Source organism: Oncorhynchus mykiss, chromosome 3 (assembly GCF_013265735.2).
Source record: "Oncorhynchus mykiss isolate Arlee chromosome 3, USDA_OmykA_1.1, whole genome shotgun sequence".
Classification (NCBI taxonomy): Eukaryota; Metazoa; Chordata; class Actinopteri; order Salmoniformes; family Salmonidae; genus Oncorhynchus; species Oncorhynchus mykiss.
In genome coordinates this window covers 10,669,877-10,692,376 of record NC_048567.1, presented here as the reverse complement: position 1 = coordinate 10,692,376, position 22,500 = coordinate 10,669,877, and the positions used below count along the sequence as shown (strand labels likewise).

The window sequence follows — 22,500 nt, the reverse complement described above, 5'->3', positions numbered from 1 at the left end:
AGAGAGAAAGAGAGAGAGAGAGAGAGAGAGAGAGAGAGCGAGAGAGAGAGAGAGAGAGAGAGAGAGAGAGAGAGAGAATGTAATTGGGAGAGAGACACAGAGAGACACGGGGATAGAGAGCTAGGTAGAGATAGAGTTAGCTATTGATGACTGATCACAGCTTATTGATGATGGGGTAGCACCTGGCTGAGAGGGAGGGGAGGGAGAGGGGAGGAGAACAGGGAGGGGACGGATGGTGGAGGTGACTGTGATATGTATGGCAATCTGCTTGACTAATAAAACCAGATGGAACGATGGATGGAGAGATAGGGAAGTAGGTTGTATACATACGCTGCGTGAGGCTCTTTGAACTTGCCAACTATCTGGATGTGAAACATGAGGTCTCCTCCGTTGACATACTCCATCACATAGTAGAGACGGTCCTGGGTGATGGAAAATAATGATGCTGTTACTAGGGAAACGAAAACACACACACATTGCTTCTTGAGGTAAATGAATTGACCTTTTAGTCAAATAGTCCAACTAATTAGTGTTTGACCTGAGGGAGCAAACAGACAAGACCACACAAACATGATCACTAGTACCACTGCCCTGGTATTCTCCTAATGATGCACACACACACACACACACACACACACACAATGCAAAAACACACACGCGCACACTCATGGATGGGCGCACACACAAATGTACGCACGTGTAGGCACGCGCTCCCACCCATGCACACACACATACACATTATGTAATTCCCCTCCAGTCAAAATGAAAAAGCAATCTGTTCCCAAATAACCTCTCCTCCAGGACTAATGACCTTGTTAGGGGAAGCAAGCTAATTATTTCATTGGTTCATTTAAACACAGATCTGGGTCAACTAAGACCAATATGATTAAAGGGTGAAACACCTAAATGTCTTAAACTTGAGGTTCATTGACCAAAACAAGTTGATTCAAGACCTGATAGTTCAAAGCACTGACATGTCCCTGGCTGTTCATTGACTGAACAGTGTTTATTCTACATGATTGATTGACAGACATAATGACTACATGCAGTGAATGCACTTTGAGGACTTTGCTGCAAACTGCCAGGAGGGTATTGTGGTAAGGCATGTTGCTCCATCACACACACCTCTGTCTGGAAGGCTGAGTAGAGTGCTGTGAGGAAGTGGGGGCGGTTGGCCAGTCCCAGAACCCTCCTCTCCACCATGGCACTCTCTGTGTCCTCATCCTGGAACAGCACATCCTTCTTCAACACCTTCACCGCAAACAGCCGCTCACTTCCTCTCTCCTCAGCCAGCAGTACCTGGGGGAGAGGGGGGAGGGGGAGGGAGGGGGAGGGAGGGAGGGGGGAGAGGTAGAGGGGGGGGGGGGGGGGGGGGGGGGGGGGGGGGGGGGGGGAGGGGGACGGAGGCTGGAGTTAGGGTAAGTGGGGGGCATCTGACCGACTGACTATCAGAAAGACAGACTGACACACAGAAAGACAGACTGACACACAGAAAGACAGACTGACACACAGAAAGACAGACTAACTATCAGAAAGACAGATTGACTATCAGAAAGACAGATTGACTATCAGCAAGACAGATTGACTATCAGAAAGACAGCTTGACTATCAGAAAGACAGACTGACTATTAGAAAGACAGATTGACCATCAGAAAGACAGATTGACTATCACAAAGACAGACGGACTATCTGAAAGACAGACGGACTATCTGAAAGACAGACTGACACACAGAAAGACAGACGGACTATCTGAAAGACAGACTGACACACAGAAAGACAGACTGACTATCTGAAAGACAGACTGACACACAGAAAGTTAGACTTCGTGTGAAAACGTTACATGAAAACATTACATAGCCAAGCAAATCCAATGCTTCAGACACATCTCTGCACACACAGCTGAAATCATCCACCGAAAGTGACCAGACAAACTATGCACAAGAACATCTTTCAACACTAAACCATTTACAGAGTTTTCAAATGTTACATCCACAATATCTGTTCCTCATTCCATGAAATCACACTCCTGCTGTTTCTTTCTTTCTCTCTGTCTCACTGTCTCTGAAATTCTAATTCACCAAGGCTTTTTAATTGTTCAAGGTATTACAGCGCTCTCTCTCTCTCTCTCTCTCTCTCTCTCCATCCCTCTCTCTCTATCTCTCTCCACCCCTCCCTCTCTCTCTCTCTCTCTCTCTCTCCAACCCCTTCTCTCTCTCTCTCCACCCCTCCACCCCTCTCTCTCTCTCGCCATCTCTCTCTCTCTCTCTCCACCCCTCTCTCTCTCTCTCTCTCTCTCCACCCCCCCCTCTCTCTCCCCCACCCCCCTCTCTCTCCCTTTCTCCCCCCTCTCTCCCTCTCTCCCTTTCTCCCCCTCTCTCTCTCCCCTTCTCCCCCTCTCCCTCTCCCCTCCCTATCTCTCCCCCTCCCCCCCCCCTCTCTCTCTCCCCCACCCCCCCCTCTCTCCCTTTCTCCCCCCTCTCTCTCCCTTTCTCCCCCCCTCTCTCTCTCCCCCTCTCTCTCCCTTTCTCCCTATCTCTCTCTCATTTTCTCCCCATCTCTCTCTCCTTTTCTCCCCATCTCTCTCTCCTTTTCTCCCCATCTCTCTCTCCCTTTCTCCCCCCTCTCTCTCCCTTTCTCCCCCCCCCCCTCTCTCTCTCCCCCTCTCTCTCCCTTTCTCCCCATCGCTCTCTCCCTTTCTCCCCATCTCTCTCTCCTTTTCTCCCCATCTCTCTCCCTTTCTCCCCATCTCTCTCTCCTTTTCTCCCCATCTCTCTCTCCTTTTCTCCCCATCTCTCTCTCCCTCCTATTGTGAGGTGCCAGGTTGAGAGTTTAGCCAGGGTGGGTGACCACTGAGAGTCAAATCTGAAAGACAGCTAGAACAATGTTGATGATGCTAATAATGTGTGTGTAGTCCTCATGGTTTCTGGTCTATACCGTATCTAATAGAATGGCTGGCATGACAGTGATGGAGTTTTAATTTCAACTCAGTTAGACCCAAGGGACAACACTGGGCATTGACACAATCTGTCATACCTGTACTTTGATTGTGTTACATCATCAGACAGGTGTGTTATGTTTATTACAGTGTGTCACCAGACAGGTGTGTTATGTTTATTACAGTGTTTATTACAGTGTGTCAGCAGACAGGTGTGTTATGTTTATTACAGTGTTTATTACAGTGTGTCAACAGACAGGTGTGTTATGTTTATTACAGTGTGTCAACAGACAGGTGTGTTATGTTTATTACAGTGTTTATTACAGTGTGTCAACAGACAGGTGTGTTATGTTTATTACAGTGTGTCAACAGACAGGTGTGTTATGTTTATTACAGTGTGTCTACAGACTGGTGTGTTATGTTTATTACAGTGTTTATTACAGTGTGTCAACAGACAGGTGTGTTATGTTTATTACAGTGTGTCTAGAGACAGGTGTGTTATGTTTATTACAGTGTGTCAACAGACAGGTGTGTTATGTTTATTACAGTGTGTCACCAGACAGGTGTGTTATGTTTATTACAGTGTGTCAACAGACAGGTGTGTTATGTTTATTACAGTGTGTCACCAGACAGGTGTGTTATGTTTATTACAGTGTTTATTACAGTGTGTCAACAGACAGGTGTGTTATGTTTATTACAGTGTGTCTAGAGACAGGTGTGTTATGTTTATTACAGTGTGTCAACAGACAGGTGTGTTATGTTTATTACAGTGTGTCTAGAGACAGGTGTGTTATGTTTATTACAGTGTTTATTACAGTGTGTCAACAGACAGGTGTGTTATGTTTATTACAGTGTGTCACCAGACAGGTGTGTTATGTTTATTACAGTGTTTATTACAGTGTGTATACAGACAGGTGTGTTATGTTTATTACAGTGTGTCAACAGACTGGTGTGTTATGTTTATTACAGTGTGTCAACAGACAGGTGTGTTATGTTTATTACAGTGTGTCAACAGACAGGTGTGTTATGTTTATTACAGTGTGTCACCAGACAGGTGTGTTATGTTTATTACAGTGTGTCACCAGACAGGTGTGTTATGTTTATTACAGTGTTTATTACAGTGTGTCTACAGACAGGTGTGTTATGTTTATTACAGTGTGTCTACAGACAGGTGTGTAATGTTTATTACAGTGTGTCAACAGACAGGTGTGTTATGTTTATTACAGTGTGTCACCAGACAGGTGTGTTATGTTTATTACAGTGTTTATTACAGTGTGTCTACAGACAGGTGTGTTATGTTTATTACAGTGTGTCACCAGACAGGTGTGTTATGTTTATTACAGTGTTTATTACAGTGTGTCACCAGACAGGTGTGTTATGTTTATTACAGTGTTTATTACAGTGTGTCACCAGACAGGTGTGTTATGTTTATTACAGTGTTTATTACAGTGTGTCACCAGACAGGTGTGTTATGTTTATTACAGTGTGTCACCAGACAGGTGTGTTATGTTTATTACAGTGTTTATTACAGTGTGTCAACAGACAGGTGTGTTATGTTTATTACAGTGTGTCACCAGACAGGTGTGTTATGTTTAGTACAGTGTTTATTACAGTGTGTCAACAGACAGGTGTGTTATGTTTATTACAGTGTGTCTACAGACAGGTGTGTTATGTTTAGTACAGTGTGTCAACAGACAGGTGTGTTATGTTTATTACAGTGTTTATTACAGTGTGTCTACAGACAGGTGTGTTATGTTTATTACAGTGTGTCTACAGACAGGTGTGTTATGTTTATTACAGTGTGTCTACAGACTGGTGTGTTATGTTTATTACAGTGTGTCTACAGACAGGTGTGTAATGTTTATTACAGTGTGTCTACAGACTGGTGTGTTATGTTTATTACAGTGTGTCACCAGACAGGTGTGTTATGTTTATTACAGTGTTTATTACAGTGTGTCTAGAGACAGGTGTGTTATGTTTATTACAGTGTTTATTACAGTGTGTCTACAGACTGGTGTGTTATGTTTATTACAGTGTGTCTACAGACAGGTGTGTTATGTTTATTACAGTGTGTCTACAGACAGGTGTGTAATGTTTATTACAGTGTGTCTACAGACTGGTGTGTTATGTTTATTACAGTGTGTCAACAGACAGGTGTGTTATGTTTATTACAGTGTGTCACCAGACAAGTGTGTTATGTTTATTACAGTGTTTATTACAGTGTGTCAACAGACAGGTGTGTTATGTTTATTACAGTGTTTATTACAGTGTGTATACAGACAGGTGTGTAATGTTTAGTACAGTGTGTCAACAGACAGGTGTGTTATGTTTATTACAGTGTGTCAACAGACAGGTGTGTTATGTTTATTACAGTGTGTCAACAGACAGGTGTGTTATGTTTATTACAGTGTGTCAACAGACAGGTGTGTTATGTTTATTACAGTGTGTCAACAGACAGGTGTGTTATGTTTATTACAGTGTGTCACCAGACAAGTGTGTTATGTTTATTACAGTGTGTCACCAGACAAGTGTGTTATGTTTATTACAGTATTTATTACAGTGTGTCTACAGACAGGATTGTTATGTTTAGTACAATGTGTCAACAGACTGGTGTGTTATGTTTATTACAGTGTGTCAACAGACAGGTGTGTTATGTTTATTACAGTGTGTCACCAGACAGGTGTGTTATGTTTATTACAGTGTGTCTACAGACAGGTGTGTAATGTTTATTACAGTGTGTCTACAGACAGGTGTGTTATGTTTATTACAGTGTGTCACCAGACAAGTGTGTTATGTTTATTACAGTGTTTATTACAGTGTGTCAACAGACAGGTGTGTTATGTTTAGTACAGTGTGTCTACTGACAGGTGTGTTATGTTTAGTACAGTGTGTCAACAGACTGGTGTGTTATGTTTATTACAGTGTGTCAACAGACAGGTGTGTTATGTTTATTACAGTGTGTCTACAGACTGGTGTGTTATGTTTATTACAGTGTTTATTACAGTGTGTCAACAGACAGGTGTGTTATGTTTATTACACTGTGTCAACAGACAGGTGTGTTATGTTTATTACAGTGTGTCACCAGACAGGTGTGTAATGTTTATTACAGTGTTTATTACAGTGTGTCAACAGACTGGTGTGTTATGTTTATTACAGTGTGTCACCAGACAGGTTTGTTATGTTTATTACAGTGTTTATTACAGTGTGTCTACAGACAGGTGTGTTATGTTTATTACAGTGTGTCAACAGACAGGTGTGTTATGTTTATTACATTGTGTATACAGGCAGGTGTGTTATGTTTATTACAGTGTGTCAACAGACTGGTGTGTTATGTTTATTACAGTGTGTCAGCAGACAGGTGTGTTATGTTTATTACAGTGTGTCACCAGACAGGTGTGTAATGTTTATTACAGTGTGTATACAGACAGGTGTGTAATGTTTATTACAGTGTGGCACCAGACAGGTTTGTTATGTTTATTACAGTGTGTCACCAGACAGGTGTGTAATGTTTATTACAGTGTTTATTACAGTGTGTCAACAGACTGGTGTGTTATGTTTATTACAGTGTGTCAGCAGACAGGTGTGTTATGTTTATTACAGTGTGTCACCAGACAGGTTTGTTATGTTTATTACAGTGTTTATTACAGTGTGTCAACAGACAGGTGTGTTATGTTTATTACACTGTGTCACCAGACAGGTTTGTTATGTTTATTACAGTGTTTATTACAGTGTGTCAACAGACAGGTGTGTTATGTTTATTACAGTGTTTATTACAGTGTGTCAACAGACAGGTGTGTTATGTTTATTACAGTGTGTCAACAGACAGGTGTGTTATGTTTATTACAGTGTGTCAACAGACAGGTGTGTTATGTTTATTACAGTGTGTCAACAGACAGGTGTGTTATGTTTATTACAGTGTTTATTACAGTGTGTCAACAGACTGGTGTGTTATGTTTATTACAGTGTTTATTACACTGTGTCAACAGACAGTTGTGTTATGTTTATTACAGTGTGTCACCAGACAGGTGTGTTATGTTTATTATGGTGTTTATTACAGTGTGTCACCAGACAGGTTTGTTATGTTTATTACAGTGTTTATTACAGTGTGTCAACAGACAGGTGTGTTATGTTTATTACAGTGTTTATTACACTGTGTCAACAGACAGTTGTGTTATGTTTATTACAGTGTGTCACCAGACAGGTGTGTTATGTTTATTACAGTGTTTATTACAGTGTGTCTACAGACAGGTGTGTTATGTTTATTACAGTGTGTCTACAGACTGGTGTGTTATGTTTATTACAGTGTTTATTACACTGTGTCAACAGACAGGTGTGTTATGTTTATTACAGTGTTTATTACACTGTGTCAACAGACAGGTGTGTTATGTTTATTACAGTGTTTATTACACTGTGTCAACAGACAGGTGTGTTATGTTTATTACAGTGTGTCACCAGACAGGTGTGTTATGTTTATTACAGTGTTTATTACACTGTGTCAACAGACAGGTGTGTTATGTTTATTACAGTGTGTCACCAGACAGGTGTGTTATGTTTATTACAGTGTTTATTACACTGTGTCAACAGACAGGTGTGTTATGTTTATTACATTGTGTATACAGGCAGGTGTGTAATGTTTAGTACAGTGTGTCAACAGACAGGTGTGTTATGTTTATTACAGTGTGTCACCAGACAGGTGTGTTATGTTTATTACAGTGTTTATTACCCTGTGTCAACAGACAGGTGTGTTATGTTTATTACATTGTGTATACAGGCAGGTGTGTAATGTTTATTACAGTGTGTCAACAGACAGGTGTGTTATGTTTATTACAGTGTGTCACCAGACAGGTGTGTTATGTTTATTACAGTGTTTATTACAGTGTGTCAACAGACAGGTGTGTTATGTTTATTACAGTGTGTCAACAGACAGGTGTGTTATGTTTATTACAGTGTGTCAACAGACAGGTGTGTTATGTTTATTACAGTGTGTCACCAGACAAGTGTGTTATGTTTATTACAGTGTTTATTACAGTGTGTCAACAGACAGGTGTGTTATGTTTATTACAGTGTGTCTACAGACTGGTGTGTTATGTTTATTACAGTGTGTCACCAGACAGGTGTGTTATGTTTATTACAGTGTGTCACCAGACAGGTGTGTTATGTTTATTACAGTGTGTCACCAGACAAGTGTGTTATGTTTATTACAGTGTTTATTACAGTGTGTCTACAGACAGGTGTGTTATGTTTGGTACAATGTGTCAACAGACTGGTGTGTTATGTTTATTACAGTGTGTCAACAGACAGGTGTGTTATGTTTATTACAGTGTGTCTACAGACAGGTGTGTAATGTTTATTACAGTGTGTCTACAGACAGGTGTGTTATGTTTATTACAGTGTGTCACCAGACAAGTGTGTTATGTTTATTACAGTGTTTATTACAGTGTGTCAACAGACAGGTGTGTTATGTTTAGTACAGTGTGTCTACTGACAGGTGTGTTATGTTTAGTACAGTGTGTCAACAGACTGGTGTGTTATGTTTATTACAGTGTGTCAACAGACAGGTGTGTTATGTTTATTACAGTATGTCTACAGACTGGTGTGTTATGTTTATTACAGTGTTTATTACAGTGTGTCAACAGACAGGTGTGTTATGTTTATTACAGTGTGTCAACAGACAGGTGTGTTATGTTTATTACAGTGTGTCAACAGACAGGTGTGTTATGTTTATTACACTGTGTCAACAGACAGGTGTGTTATGTTTATTACACTGTGTCAACAGACAGGTATGTTATGTTTATTACAGTGTGTCACCAGACAGGTGTGTAATGTTTATTACAGTGTTTATTACAGTGTGTCAACAGACTGGTGTGTTATGTTTATTACAGTGTGTCAACAGACAGGTGTGTTATGTTTATTACAGTGTGTCAACAGACACGTGTGTTATGTTTATTATGGTGTTTATTACAGTGTGTCAACAGACAGGTGTGTTATGTTTATTACAGTGTTTATTACAGTGTGTCAACAGACAGGTGTGTTATGTTTATTATGGTGTTTATTACAGTGTGTCAACAGACAGGTGTGTTATGTTTATTACATTGTTTATTACAGTGTGTCAACAGACAGTTGTGTTATGTTTATTACAGTGTGTCTAGAGACAGGTGTGTTATGTTTATTACAGTGTTTATTACAGTGTGTCAACAGACAGGTGTGTTATGTTTATTACATTGTTTATTACAGTGTGTCAACAGACAGTTGTGTTATGTTTATTACAGTGTGTCTAGAGACAGGTGTGTTATGTTTATTACAGTGTGTCTAGAGACAGGTGTGTTATGTTTATTACAGTGTTTATTACAGTGTGTCAACAGACAGGTGTGTTATGTTTATTACAGTGTGTCACCAGACAGGTGTGTTATGTTTATTACAGTGTTTATTACACTGTGTCAACAGACTGGTGTGTTATGTTTATTACATTGTGTATACAGGCAGGTGTGTTATGTTTATTACAGTGTGTCAACAGACAGGTGTGTTATGTTTATTACAGTGTGTCACCAGACAGGTGTGTTATGTTTATTACAGTGTTTATTACACTGTGTCAACAGACAGGTGTGTTATGTTTATTACATTGTGTATACAGGCAGGTGTGTAATGTTTAGTACAGTGTGTCACCAGACAGGTCTGTTATGTTTATTACAGTGTGTCACCAGACAGGTGTGTTATGTTTATTACAGTGTTTATTACAGTGTGTCTAGAGACAGGTGTGTTATGTTTATTACAGTGTGTCTAGAGACAGGTGTGTTATGTTTATTACAGTGTTTATTACAGTGTGTCAACAGACAGGTGTGTTATGTTTATTACAGTGTGTCTAGAGACAGGTGTGTTATGTTTATTACAGTGTTTATTACAGTGTGTCAACAGACTGGTGTGTTATGTTTATTACAGTGTGTCAACAGACAGGTGTGTTATGTTTATTACAGTGTGTCACCAGACAGGTGTGTTATGTTTATTAAAGTGTTTAGTACAGTGTGTCTAGAGACAGGTGTGTTATGTTTATTACAGTGTGTCTAGAGACAGGTGTGTTATGTTTATTACAGTGTTTATTACAGTGTGTCTAGAGACAGGTGTGTTATGTTTATTACAGTGTGTCAACAGGCAGGTGTGTTATGTTTATTACAGTGTGTCAACAGGCAGGTGTGTTATGTTTATTACAGTGTGTCACCAGACAGGTGTGTTATGTTTATTAAAGTGTTTAGTACAGTGTGTCAACAGACAGGTGTGTTATGTTTATTACAGTGTGTCACCAGACAGGTGTGTTATGTTTATTACAGTGTGTCTACAGGCAGGTGTGTTATGTTTATTACAGTGTTTATTACAGTGTGTCTAGAGACAGGTGTGTTATGTTTATTACAGTGTTTATTACAGTGTGTCAACAGACAGGTGTGTTATGTTTATTACAGTGTGTCTAGAGACAGGTGTGTTATGTTTATTACAGTGTTTATTACAGTGTGTCAACAGACTGGTGTGTTATGTTTATTACAGTGTGTCAACAGACAGGTGTGTTATGTTTATTACAGTGTGTCACCAGACAGGTGTGTTATGTTTATTAAAGTGTTTAGTACAGTGTGTCAACAGACAGGTGTGTTATGTTTATTACAGTGTGTCACCAGACAGGTGTGTTATGTTTATTACAGTGTGTCACCAGACAGGTGTGCTATGTTTATTACAGTGTTTATTACAGTGTGTCTACAGACAGGTGTGTAATGTTTAGTACAGTGTGTCAACAGACAGGTGTGTTATGTTTATTACAGTGTGTATACAGACAGGTGTGTAATGTTTAGTACAGTGTGTCAACAGACAGGTGTGTTATGTTTATTACAGTGTGTCACCAGACAGGTGTGTTATGTTTATTACAGTGTGTCACCAGACAGGTGTGTTATGTTTATTACAGTGTGTCACCAGACAGGTGTGTTATGTTTATTACAGTGTTTATTACAGTGTGTCTACAGACAGGTGTGTTATGTTTATTACAGTGTGTCAGCAGACAGGTGTGTTATGTTTATTACATTGTTTATTACAGTGTGTCAACAGACAGGTGTGTTATGTTTATTACAGTGTGTCAACAGACAGGTGTGTTATGTTTATTACAGTGTTTATTACAGTGTGTCAACAGACAGGTGTGTTATGTTTATTACAGTGTTTATTACAGTGTGTCAACAGACAGGTGTGTTATGTTTAGTACAGTGTGTCAACAGACAGGTGTGTTATGTTTATTACAGTGTTCATTACAGTGTGTCAACAGACAGGTGTGTTATGTTTATTACAGTGTTTATTACAGTGTGTCAACAGACAGGTGTGTTATGTTTAGTACAGTGTGTCAACAGACAGGTGTGTTATGTTTAGTACAGTGTGTCTACTGACAGGTGTGTTATGTTTAGTACAGTGTGTCAACAGACAGGTGTGTTATGTTTATTACAGTGTTTATTACAGTGTGTCTACAGACAGGTGTGTTATGTTTATTACAGTGTGTCTACATGCAGGTGTAGGTGTGTTTCAGTACCTTTCCGAAGCTGCCTTTTCCCAGCACCATGAGGAAGTTGAAGTCCTGGAGGCAAACCCTGGGCTTGACCGGTCCTGCAGGTAGGGTGGCCAGACAGGGGACTGACGGGATTGAGGGGGACAGGACAGACACGGGGACAGGGACAGACACAGGGGCAGGCCTCAGGGAGGGGGGGAGAAGGGAGGGGGGAATAGCATCTAGACCACTAGGCTCCTATTGAAGAGAAGAGGGGGGAGGGGGGAGGGCTTAGTTATAAAAAAATGTCACACACATCCACACACACACAAACCTGCAATGTATGGATTTTAATGAAGCACTCCTGCACCCTGGTGGCCAAAGTGAGGGAGCTTACACACATTTTGTTTGGTCATACTCCGAGTCTAAATATACCTATATATACCAATAGTTATATATAATATATGTATTCTATAACTCTAACTACACTACCCATAATCCACTGCATGAGAGTATGTCTTACATTTTCGTCAGGGACAGGCATGTTGTAGTACTCTCCCTCATCCTGATCCAGCAGTTTGAACCAGCCGCTAACTGAGTGACGGAATATCTCGCTCACTCCGAACGACAGCGATCCCATGAAGTCATTCCGAGACGTACGATCCCAATCCCACACCTCCACCGACAGACGCCGGTCCCACTGCCGCCCACGCACCGAGCTGGGGAGAGAGATGGGAGTGAAAGAGGTTACCGACCAGGTATCCGACCTCCAGTCATCTGCACACCTCAAGACCATGTCAGTCCACTGAGATAAAGCTCCTGGGGCTAACACAAGTCTAGTTCCCTTTGCAGAGTTCCCAGAACTACTGGTACACACACGCACACGCACACACACACACACACACACGCATACACACACACACACACACACACACACACACACACACACACACACACACACACACACACACACACACACACACACTCACAAGGTGAAGCTCTCGTTCCAGACGGGGTTGAGTGTGGAGCGGATAGTCTTGGTCTTCTGTTTGCTCTGGCTCTTGGGGTCAGGGATTAGCTTGAGCTTTACGTAGGGGTCAGACAGACCGTTGGGGTCCATGGGGATCAGGTTACGAGCCTCCCGCACTGAGGGGGGAGAGAGGGGGGTGGAGCGGCAGAGGGAAAGAGTCAGACAATGGATAGCATAGATGGCCATACAGATGCCATATCTTAATTTGAACCAGTTTCTCACAGCAGGAAAATAATCCTGCAGCAACAGGAAATGTGAATATTATGTGGATTATGATGAATGTACATTTTTTTGTAGGAGATGATACAAATTGTATCAGGGCAAATCAAGTCTGAAATTACAAACTTTCGAATCCTTTTTAAACTTGAAAACACTACAAGTTTGCAATTCCTTCTGTGCATGAAAAATCCTGCTACAACAGCATGATCAATTTAAGATTTGGCATCTGTGATGCACCACAGAGAGCATGACTTGTGGGAGTGTGTGCCTGTATTCAGCTCCCCCACTCCGCCTAGTGGTCAGTACCTGACAGTGCGAATGGTAGATTGACATCAGTGGTGGAAAAAGTATCCAATTGTCATACTTGAGTATAAGTAAAGATACTTTAATAGAAAATGACTCAAGTAAAAGTGAAAGTAACCCAGTAAAATACTACTTGAGTAAAAGTCTAAATGTATTTGGTTTAAATATACTTAAGTATCATAAGTTAAAGTATAAATAATTTCAAATTCCTTATATTAAGCAAACCATATGGCACCATTTTCATATAGATATTTTTATGGATAGCCAGGGGCAGACTCCAACATTTAGACATCAAATACAAACGAAGCATGTGTTTTTAATGAGTCCAGCAGATCAGAGGCAGTAGGGATGTAGGGATGACCAGTGTTCAGTGTTGTGTTGATAAGTGCATGAATTGGACCATTTTCCTGTCCTGTTCAAAATGTAATGAATACTTTGGGGTGTCAGGGAAAATGTATGGACTAAAAATAGTACATGATTTTCTTTAGGAATGTAGTGAAGTAAAAGTAAAAGTTGTCAAAATTATATATAGTAAAGTAAAGTACAGATAGCCTAAAAAATGACTTAAGTAGGACTTTAAAGTATTTTGACTTAGTACTTTACACCACCGGGTGACAGAGACATGTAAACCCTGTCTCTATCAGTGGTTAGGGACAACACCACCGGGTGACAGAGACATGTAAACCCTGTCTCTATCAGTGGTTAGGGACAACACCACCGGGTGACAGAGACATGTAAACCCTGTCTCTATCAGCGGTTAGGGACAACTCTTCTAAACATTTAGTTGTGACCTGTGATGAAGATGTCCTCGTTCTCTCCCCGGACGGTCAGGTGGATCCTGCCTCTCTTCTCTGTATGATCTTGACCACACAGGCTGGGCACCAGGCTCTCACAACGCTTGTGGACATTCATCTCACAACCTGTAGTACATGCACACAAGTATAGACGCACCAACACACACACACACACACAAACACATAGAGATAATAACACGTGGTAAGAAAACACTCACACACATATACTGTACATTCATGCTACACACACATCACAACTGCTGCTCTTATTATGCTTGATATATACTGCACAATTAAAACAATTTCCCCCCAATCCCGCCGTCCCCAAAACACATGTAAATATTGGACTATACAGTGCCTTGCGAAAGTATTCGGCCCCCTTGAACTTTGCGACCTTTTGCCACATTTCAGGCTTCAAACATAAAGATATAAAACTGTATTTTTTTGTGAAGAATCAACAACAAGTGGGAAACAATCATGAAGTGGAATGACATTTATTGGATATTTCAAACTTTTTTAACAAACAAAAACTGAAAAATTGGGCGTGCAAAATTATTCAGCCCCTTTACTTTCAGTGCAGCAAACTCTCTCCAGAAGTTCAGTGAGGATCTCTGAATGATCCAATGTTGACCTAAATGACTAATGATGATAAATACAGTCCACCTGTGTGTAATCAAGTCTCCGTATAAATGCACCTGCCCTGTGATAGTCTCAGAGGTCCGTTAAAAGCGCAGAGAGCATCATGAAGAACAAGGAACACACCAGGCAGGTCCGAGATACTGTTGTGAAGAAGTTTAAAGCCGGATTTGGATACAAAAAGATTTCCCAAGCTTTAAACATCCCAAGGAGCACTGTGCAAGCGATAATATTGAAATGGAAGGAGTATCAGACCACTGCAAATCTACCAAGACCTGGCCGTCCCTCTAAACTTTCAGCTCATACAAGGAGAAGACTGATCAGAGATGCAGCCAAGAGGCCCATGATCACTCTGGATGAACTGCAGAGATCTACAGCTGAGGTGGGAGACTCTGTCCATAGGACAACAATCAGTCGTATATTGCACAAATCTGGCCTTTATGGAAGAGTGGCAAGAAGAAAGCCATTTCTTAAAGATATCCATAAAAAGTGTCATTTAAAGTTTGCCACAAGCCACCTGGGAGACACACCAAACATGTGGAAGAAGGTGCTCTGGTCAGATGAAACCAAAATTGAACTTTTTGGCAACAATGCAAAACGTTATGTTTGGCGTAAAAGCAACACAGCTCATCACCCTGAACACACCATCCCCACTGTCAAACATGGTGGTGGCAGCATCATGGTTTGGGCCTGCTTTTCTTCAGCAGGGACAGGGAAGATGGTTAAAATTGATGGGAAGATGGATGGAGCCAAATACAGGACCATTCTGAAAGAAAACCTGATGGAGTCTGCAAAAGACCTGAGACTGGGACGGAGATTTGTCTTCCAACAAGACAATGATCCAAAACATAAAGCAAAATCTACAATGGAATGGTTCAAAAATAAACATATCCAGGTGTTAGAATGGCCAAGTCAAAGTCCAGACCTGAATCCAATCGAGAATCTGTGGAAAGAACTGAAAACTGCTGTTCACAAATGCTCTCCATCCAACCTCACTGAGCTCGAGCTGTTTTGCAAGGAGGAATGGGAAAAAATGTCAGTCTCTCGATGTGCAAAACTGATAGAGACATACCCCAAGCGACTTACAGCTGTAATCGCGGCAAAAGGTGGCGCTACAAAGTATTAACTTAAGGGGGCTGAATAATTTTGCACGCCCAATTTTTCAGTTTTTGATTTGTTAAAAAAGTTTGAAATATCCAATAAATGTCGTTCCACTTCATGATTGTGTCCGACAATACAGTTTTATATCTTTATGTTTGAAGCCTGAAATGTGGCAAAAGGTCGCAAAGTTCAAGGGGGCCGAATACTTTCGCAAGGCACTGTAACTTGTGCCTTCCTGTATTATACTGATGCTAAAATGTTTATTCTATTCTACTGAGTCATTTACTTTATGTTGGTATTCTTATCTTTTATTATGTCTTATTGATGTTGCATTGTCGAGAAGGAACCTGCAAGTCAGCATTTTGGCTAATAAAACTTGAAACAGAACGTCTGGTTACTTACAGGAGCATTTCATGCCCTGTTGGATAAGGCCATAGAGCAGAGAACCACAGTGATCACAGAATGTTGGAGAAGTGTAGGTCTGAGGTCGAAATCTGTGTTTACTCTTCAAGTCCTGAGAGAGAGAAAGAGACAGACAGACAGACAGACAGACAGACAGACAGACAGACAGACAGACAGACAGACAGACAGACAGACAGACAGACAGACAGACAGACAGACAGACAGAAAGAAAGAAAGAAAGAAAGAAAGACAGACAGATAGATATGAGAGCAGTAAGTCATTGAGACAGACAAACAGATAGACATGAGAGTAGTAAGTCATTGAGACAGACAGACATGAGAGTAGTAAGTCATTGAGACAGACAAACAGATAGACATGAGAGTAGTAAGTCATTGAGACAGACAGACAGACAGACAGACATGAGAGTAGTAAGTCATTGAGACAGACAGACATGAGAGTAGTAAGTCATTGAGACAGACAAACAGATAGACATGAGAGTAGTAAGTCATTGAGACAGACAGACATGAGAGTAGTAAGTCATTGAGACAGACAGACAGACAGACAGACAGACAGACACACAGACAGACACACAGACATGAGAGTAGTAAGTCATTGAGACAGACAGACAGACAGACAGATAGACATGAGAATAGTAAGTCATTGAGAGAGACAGACAGATAGACATGAGAGTAGTAAGTCATTGAGACAGACAGACAGATAGACATGAGAGTAGTAAGTCATTGAGACAGACAGACAGATAGACATGAGAGTAGTAAGTCATTGGGACAGACAGACAGACAGACATGAGAGTAGTAAGTCATTGAGACAGACAGACAGACAGACAGACAGACAGACAGACAGACAGACAGACAGACAGACAGACAGACAGAAAGATAGACAGACAGACAGACAGACATGAGAGTAGTAAGTCATTGAGACAGACAGACAGACAGACATGAGAGTGGTAAGTCATTGAGACAGACAGAAAGATAGACAGACAGACAGACATGAGAGTAGTATGTAATTGAGAGAGACAGACAGATAGACATGAGAGTAGTAAGTCATTGAGACAGACAGACATGAGAGTAGTAAGTCATTGAGAGAGACAGACAGACAGACATGAGAGTAGTAATTAATTGAGACAGACAGACATGAGAGTAGTAAGTCATTGAGACAGACAGACAGACAGACATGAGAGTAGTAAGTCATTGAGACAGACAGACAGACAGACAGACAGACAGACAGACAGACAGACAGACAGACAGACAGACAGACAGACAGACAGACAGACAGACATGAGAGTAGTAAGTCGTTGAGACAGACAGACATGAGAGTAGTAAGTCAGAGACAGATAGATACACATGAGAGTAGTAAGTCGTTGAGACAGACAGATAGACAGACATGAGAGTAGTAAGTAATTGAGACAGACAGACAGAGGGACATGAGAGTAGTAAGTCATTGAGACAGACAGACAGACATAAGAGCAGTTAGTCATTGAGACAGACAGACAGATAGACATGAGGGTAGTAAGTCATTGAGACAGACAGACATGAGAGTAGTAAGTCCTTGAGACGGACAGACATGAGAGTAGTAAGTCATTGAGACAGACAGACAGATAGACATGAGAGTAGTAAGTCATTGGGACAGACAGACAGACAGACATGAGAGTGGTAAGTCATTGAGACAGACAGAAAGATAGACAGACAGACAGACAAACAGACAGACAGTAAGTCATTGAGACAGACAGACAGACAGACATGAGAGTAGTAAGTCATTGAGACAGACAGACAGACAGACAGACATGAGAGTAGTAAGTCATTGAGACAGACAGACATGAGAGTAGTAAGTCATTGAGAGAGACAGACAGACAGACATGAGAGTAGTATGTCATTGAGAGAGACAGACAGACAGACATGAGAGTAGTAATTAATTGAGACAGACAGACATGAGAGTAGTAAGTCATTGAGACAGACAGACAGACAGACATGAGAGTAGTAATTCATTGAGACAGACAGACAGACAGACAGACAGACAGACAGACAGACAGACAGACAGACAAACAGACAGACAGTAAGTCATTGAGACAGACAGACAGACAGACATGAGAGTAGTAAGTCATTGAGACAGACAGACAGACAGACAGACATGAGAGTAGTAAGTCATTGAGACAGACAGACAGATAGATTCCCTCAGATTCCCTCTGTCTACCCAAGGACGCCAGAGGACAAAAATCAGTTAACCACCTAACTGAGGAACTCAATTTAACCTTGCGCAATACCCTAGATGCAGTTGCACCCCTAAAAACTGAAAACATTTCTTATAAGAAACTAGCTCCCTGGTACACAGAAAATACCCGAGCTCTGAAGCAAGCTTCCAGAAAATTTGAACGGAAATGGCGCCACACCAAACTGGAAGTCTTCCGACTAGCTTGGAAAGACAGTACTGTGCAGTACCGAAGAGCCCTTACTGCTGCTCGATCATCCTATTTTTCTAACTTAATTGAGGAAAATAAGAACAATCCGAAATTCCTTTTTGATACTGTCGCAAAGCTAACTAAAAAGCAGCATTCCCCAAGAGAGGATGACTTTCACCTTAGCGGTGATAAATTCATGAACTTCTTTGAGGAAAAGATTATGATTATTAGAAAGCAAATTACGGACTCCTCCTTAAATCTGCGTATTCCTTCAAAGCTCAGTTGTCCTGAGTCTGCACAACTCTGCCAGGACCTAGGATCAAGAGAGACGCTCAAGTGTTTTAGTACTATATCTCTTGACACAATGGTGAAAATAATCATGGCCTCTAAACCTTCAAGCTGCATACTGGACCCTATTCCAACTAAACTACTGAAAGAGCTGCTTCCTGTGCTTGGCCCTCCTATGTTGAACATAATAAACGGCTCTCTATCCACCGGATGTGTACCAAACTCACTAAAAGTGGCAGTAATAAAGCCTCTCTTGAAAAAGCCAAACCTTGACCCAGAAAATATAAAAAACTATCGGCCTATATCGAATCTTCCATTCCTCTCAAAAATTTTAGAAAAGGCTGTTGCGCAACAACTCACTGCCTTCCTGAAGACAAACAATGTATACGAAATGCTTCAGTCTGGTTTTAGACCCCATCATAGCACTGAGACGGCACTTGTGAAGGTGGTAAATTACATTTTAATGGCATCGGACCGAGGCTCTGCATCTGTCCTCGTGCTCCTAGACCTTAGTGCTGCTTTTGATACCATCTATCACCACATTCTTTTGGAGAGATTGGAAACCCAAATTGGTCTACACGGACAAGTTCTGGCCTGGTTTAGATCTTATCTGTCGGAAAGATATCAGTTTGTCTCTGTGAATGGTTTGTCCTCTGACAAATCAACTGTAAATTTCGGTGTTCCTCAAGGTTCCGTTTTAGGACCACTATTGTTTTCACTATATATTTTACCTCTTGGGGATGTTATTCGAAAACATAATGTTCACTTTCACTGCTATGCGGATGACACACAGCTGTACATTTCAATGTAACATGGTGAAACTTTCTACTTTTAAACTCGGACAAAACAGAGATGCTTGTTCTAGGTCCCAAGAAACAAAGAGATCTTCTGTTGAATCTGACAATTAATCTTAATGGTTGTACAGTCGTCTCAAATAAAACTGTGAAGGACCTCGGCGTTACTCTGGACCCTGATCTCTCTTTTGAAGAACATATCAAGACCATTTCAAGGACAGCTTTTTTCCATCTACGTAACATTGCAAAAATCAGAAACTTTCTGTCCAAAATGATGCAGAAAAATTAATCCATGCTTTTGTCACTTCTAGGTTAGACTATTGCAATGCTCTACTTTCCGGCTACCCGGATAAAGCACTAAATAAACTTCAGTTAGTGCTAAATACGGCTGCTAGAATCCTGACTAGAACCAAAAATGTGTATCATATTACTCCAGTGCTAGCCTCTCTACACTGGCTTCCTGTCAAAGCAAGGGCTGATTTCAAGGTTTTACTGCTAACCTACAAAGCATTACATGGCTTGCTCCTACCTATCTCTCTGATTTGGTCCTGCCGTACATACGTACGCTACGGTCACAAGACGCAGGCCTCCTAATTGTCCCTAGAATTTCTAAGCAAACAGCTGGAGGCAGGGCTTTCTCCTATAGAGCTCCATTTTTATGGAACGGTCTGCCTACCCATGTCAGAGACGCAAACTCGGTCTCAACCTTTAAGTCTCTACTGAAGACTCATCTCTTCAGTGGGTCATATGATTGAGTGTAGTCTGGCCCAGGAGTGGGAGGGTGAACGGAAAGGGGGTTGATTCACTGATGTGGTCATCCTGTCTGGGTTGCCCCCCCCCCCCCCCTTGGGTTGTGCCGTGGCGGAGGTCTTTGTGGGCTATACTCAGCCTTGTCTCAGGATGGTAAGTTGGTGGTTGAAGATATCCCTCTAGTGGTGTGGGGGCTGTGCTTTGGCAAAGTGGGTGGGGTTATATTCTTCCTGTTTGGCCCTGTCTGGGGGTGTCCTCGGATGGGGCCACAGTGTCTCCTGACCCCTCCTGTCTCAGCCTCCAGTATTTATGCTGCAGTAGTTTATGTGTCGGGGGGCTAGGGTCAGTTTGTTATATCTGGAGTACTTCTCCTGTCCTATTCGGTGTCCTGTGTGAATCTAAGTGTGCATTCTCTAATTCTCTCCTTCTCTCTTTCTCTCTCTCGGAGGACCTGAGCCCTAGGACCATGCCGCAAGACTACCTGACATGATGACTCCTTGCTGGTCATTTATGAACATTTGAACATCTTGGCCATGTTCTGTTATAATCTCCACCCGGCACAGCCAGAAGAGGACTGGCCATCCCACATATGCTCTCTCTAATTCTCTCTTTCTTTCTCTCTCTCGGAGGACCTGAGCCCTAGCACCATGCCCCAGGAATACCTGACAAGATGACTCCTTGCTGTCCCCAGTCCACCTGACTGTTCTGCTGCTCCAGTTTCAACTGTTCTGCCTTATTATTATTCGACCATGCTGGTCATTTATGAACATTTGAACATCTTGACCATGTTCTGTTATAATCTCCACCCGGCACAGCCAGAAGAGGACTGGCCACCCCACATAGCCTGGTTCCTCTCTAGTTTTCTTCCTAGGTTTTGGCCTTTCTAGGGAATTTTTCCTAGCCACCGTGCTTCTACACCTGCATTGCTTGCTGTTTGGGGTTTTAGGCTGGATTTCTGTACAGCACTTTGAGATATCAGCTGATGTACGAAGGGCTATATAAATAAATGTGATTTGATTTGATTTGATAGACAGACAGCCAGCCAGACAGACATACAGACAGACAGACAGACAGACAGACAGACAGACAGACAGACAGACAGACAGACAGACAGACAGACAGACATGAGAGTAGTAAGTCGTTGAGACAGACAGATAGATAGACATGAGAGTAGTAAGTCATTGAGACAGACACACAGATAGACATGAGAGCAGTAAGTCATTGAGACAGACAGACAGAAAGACATGAGGGTAGTAATTAATTGAGACAGACAAACAGATAGACATGAGAGTAGTAAGTCATTGAGACAGACAAACAGATAGACATGAGAGTAGTAAGTCATTGAGAGAGACAGACAGACAGACAGACAGACAGACAGACAGACAGACAGACAGACATGAGAGTAGTAAGTCGTTGAGACAGACAGACAGATAGACATGAGAGTAGTAAGTCATTGAGAGAGACAGACAGACAGACAGACAGACAGACAGACAGACAGACAGACAGACAGACAGACAGACATGAGAGTAGTAAGTCGTTGAGACAGACAAACAGATAGACATGAGAGTAGTAAGTCATTGAGAGAGACAGACAGACAGACAGACAGACAGACAGACAGACAGACAGACAGACAGACAGACAGACAGACAGACAGACAGACAGACAGACAGACAGACAGACAGACAGACAGACAGACAGACATGAGAGTAGTAAGTCGTTGAGACAGACAGATAGATAGACATGAGAGTAGTAAGTCATTGAGACAGACACACAGATAGACATGAGAGCAGTAAGTCATTGAGACAGACAGACAGAAAGACATGAGGGTAGTAATTAATTGAGACAGACAAACAGATAGACATGAGAGTAGTAAGTCATTGAGACAGACAAACAGATAGACATGAGAGTAGTAAGTCATTGAGAGAGACAGACAGACAGACAGACAGACAGACAGACAGACAGACAGACAGACAGACATGAGAGTAGTAAGTCGTTGAGACAGACAGACAGATAGACATGAGAGTAGTAAGTCATTGAGAGAGACAGACAGACAGACAGACAGACAGACAGACAGACAGACAGACAGACAGACAGACATGAGAGTAGTAAGTCGTTGAGACAGACAAACAGATAGACATGAGAGTAGTAAGTCATTGAGAGAGACAGACAGACAGACAGACAGACAGACAGACAGACAGACAGACAGACAGACAAACAGACATAAGAGTAGTAAGTCATTGAGACAGACAGACAGACAGACAGACAGACAGACAGACAGACAGACAGACATGAGAGTAGTAAGTCAGAGACAGATAGATAGACATGAGAG

The 22,500-nt window shown here is 41.6% G+C and overlaps 1 protein-coding gene across 2 annotated transcripts in view; it reads right to left on the bottom strand.

The window, feature by feature from the left end:
• Positions 1–22,500, bottom strand: part of prkcg (protein kinase C, gamma) — a 40,639-nt gene that overhangs the window by 9,352 nt on the left and 8,787 nt on the right. For both annotated transcript variants that reach the window (XM_036968582.1, XM_036968583.1), the window contains exons 5-11: positions 15,927–16,038; positions 13,785–13,913; positions 12,431–12,587; positions 11,965–12,160; positions 11,487–11,699; positions 1,126–1,299; positions 331–422 (exon numbers count right to left, since the gene is read on the bottom strand). In XM_036968582.1, the coding sequence (XP_036824477.1) occupies positions 331–422; positions 1,126–1,299; positions 11,487–11,699; positions 11,965–12,160; positions 12,431–12,587; positions 13,785–13,913; positions 15,927–16,038 (1,073 nt within the window). The remainder of the gene's footprint in view (positions 1–330; positions 423–1,125; positions 1,300–11,486; positions 11,700–11,964; positions 12,161–12,430; positions 12,588–13,784; positions 13,914–15,926; positions 16,039–22,500) is intronic.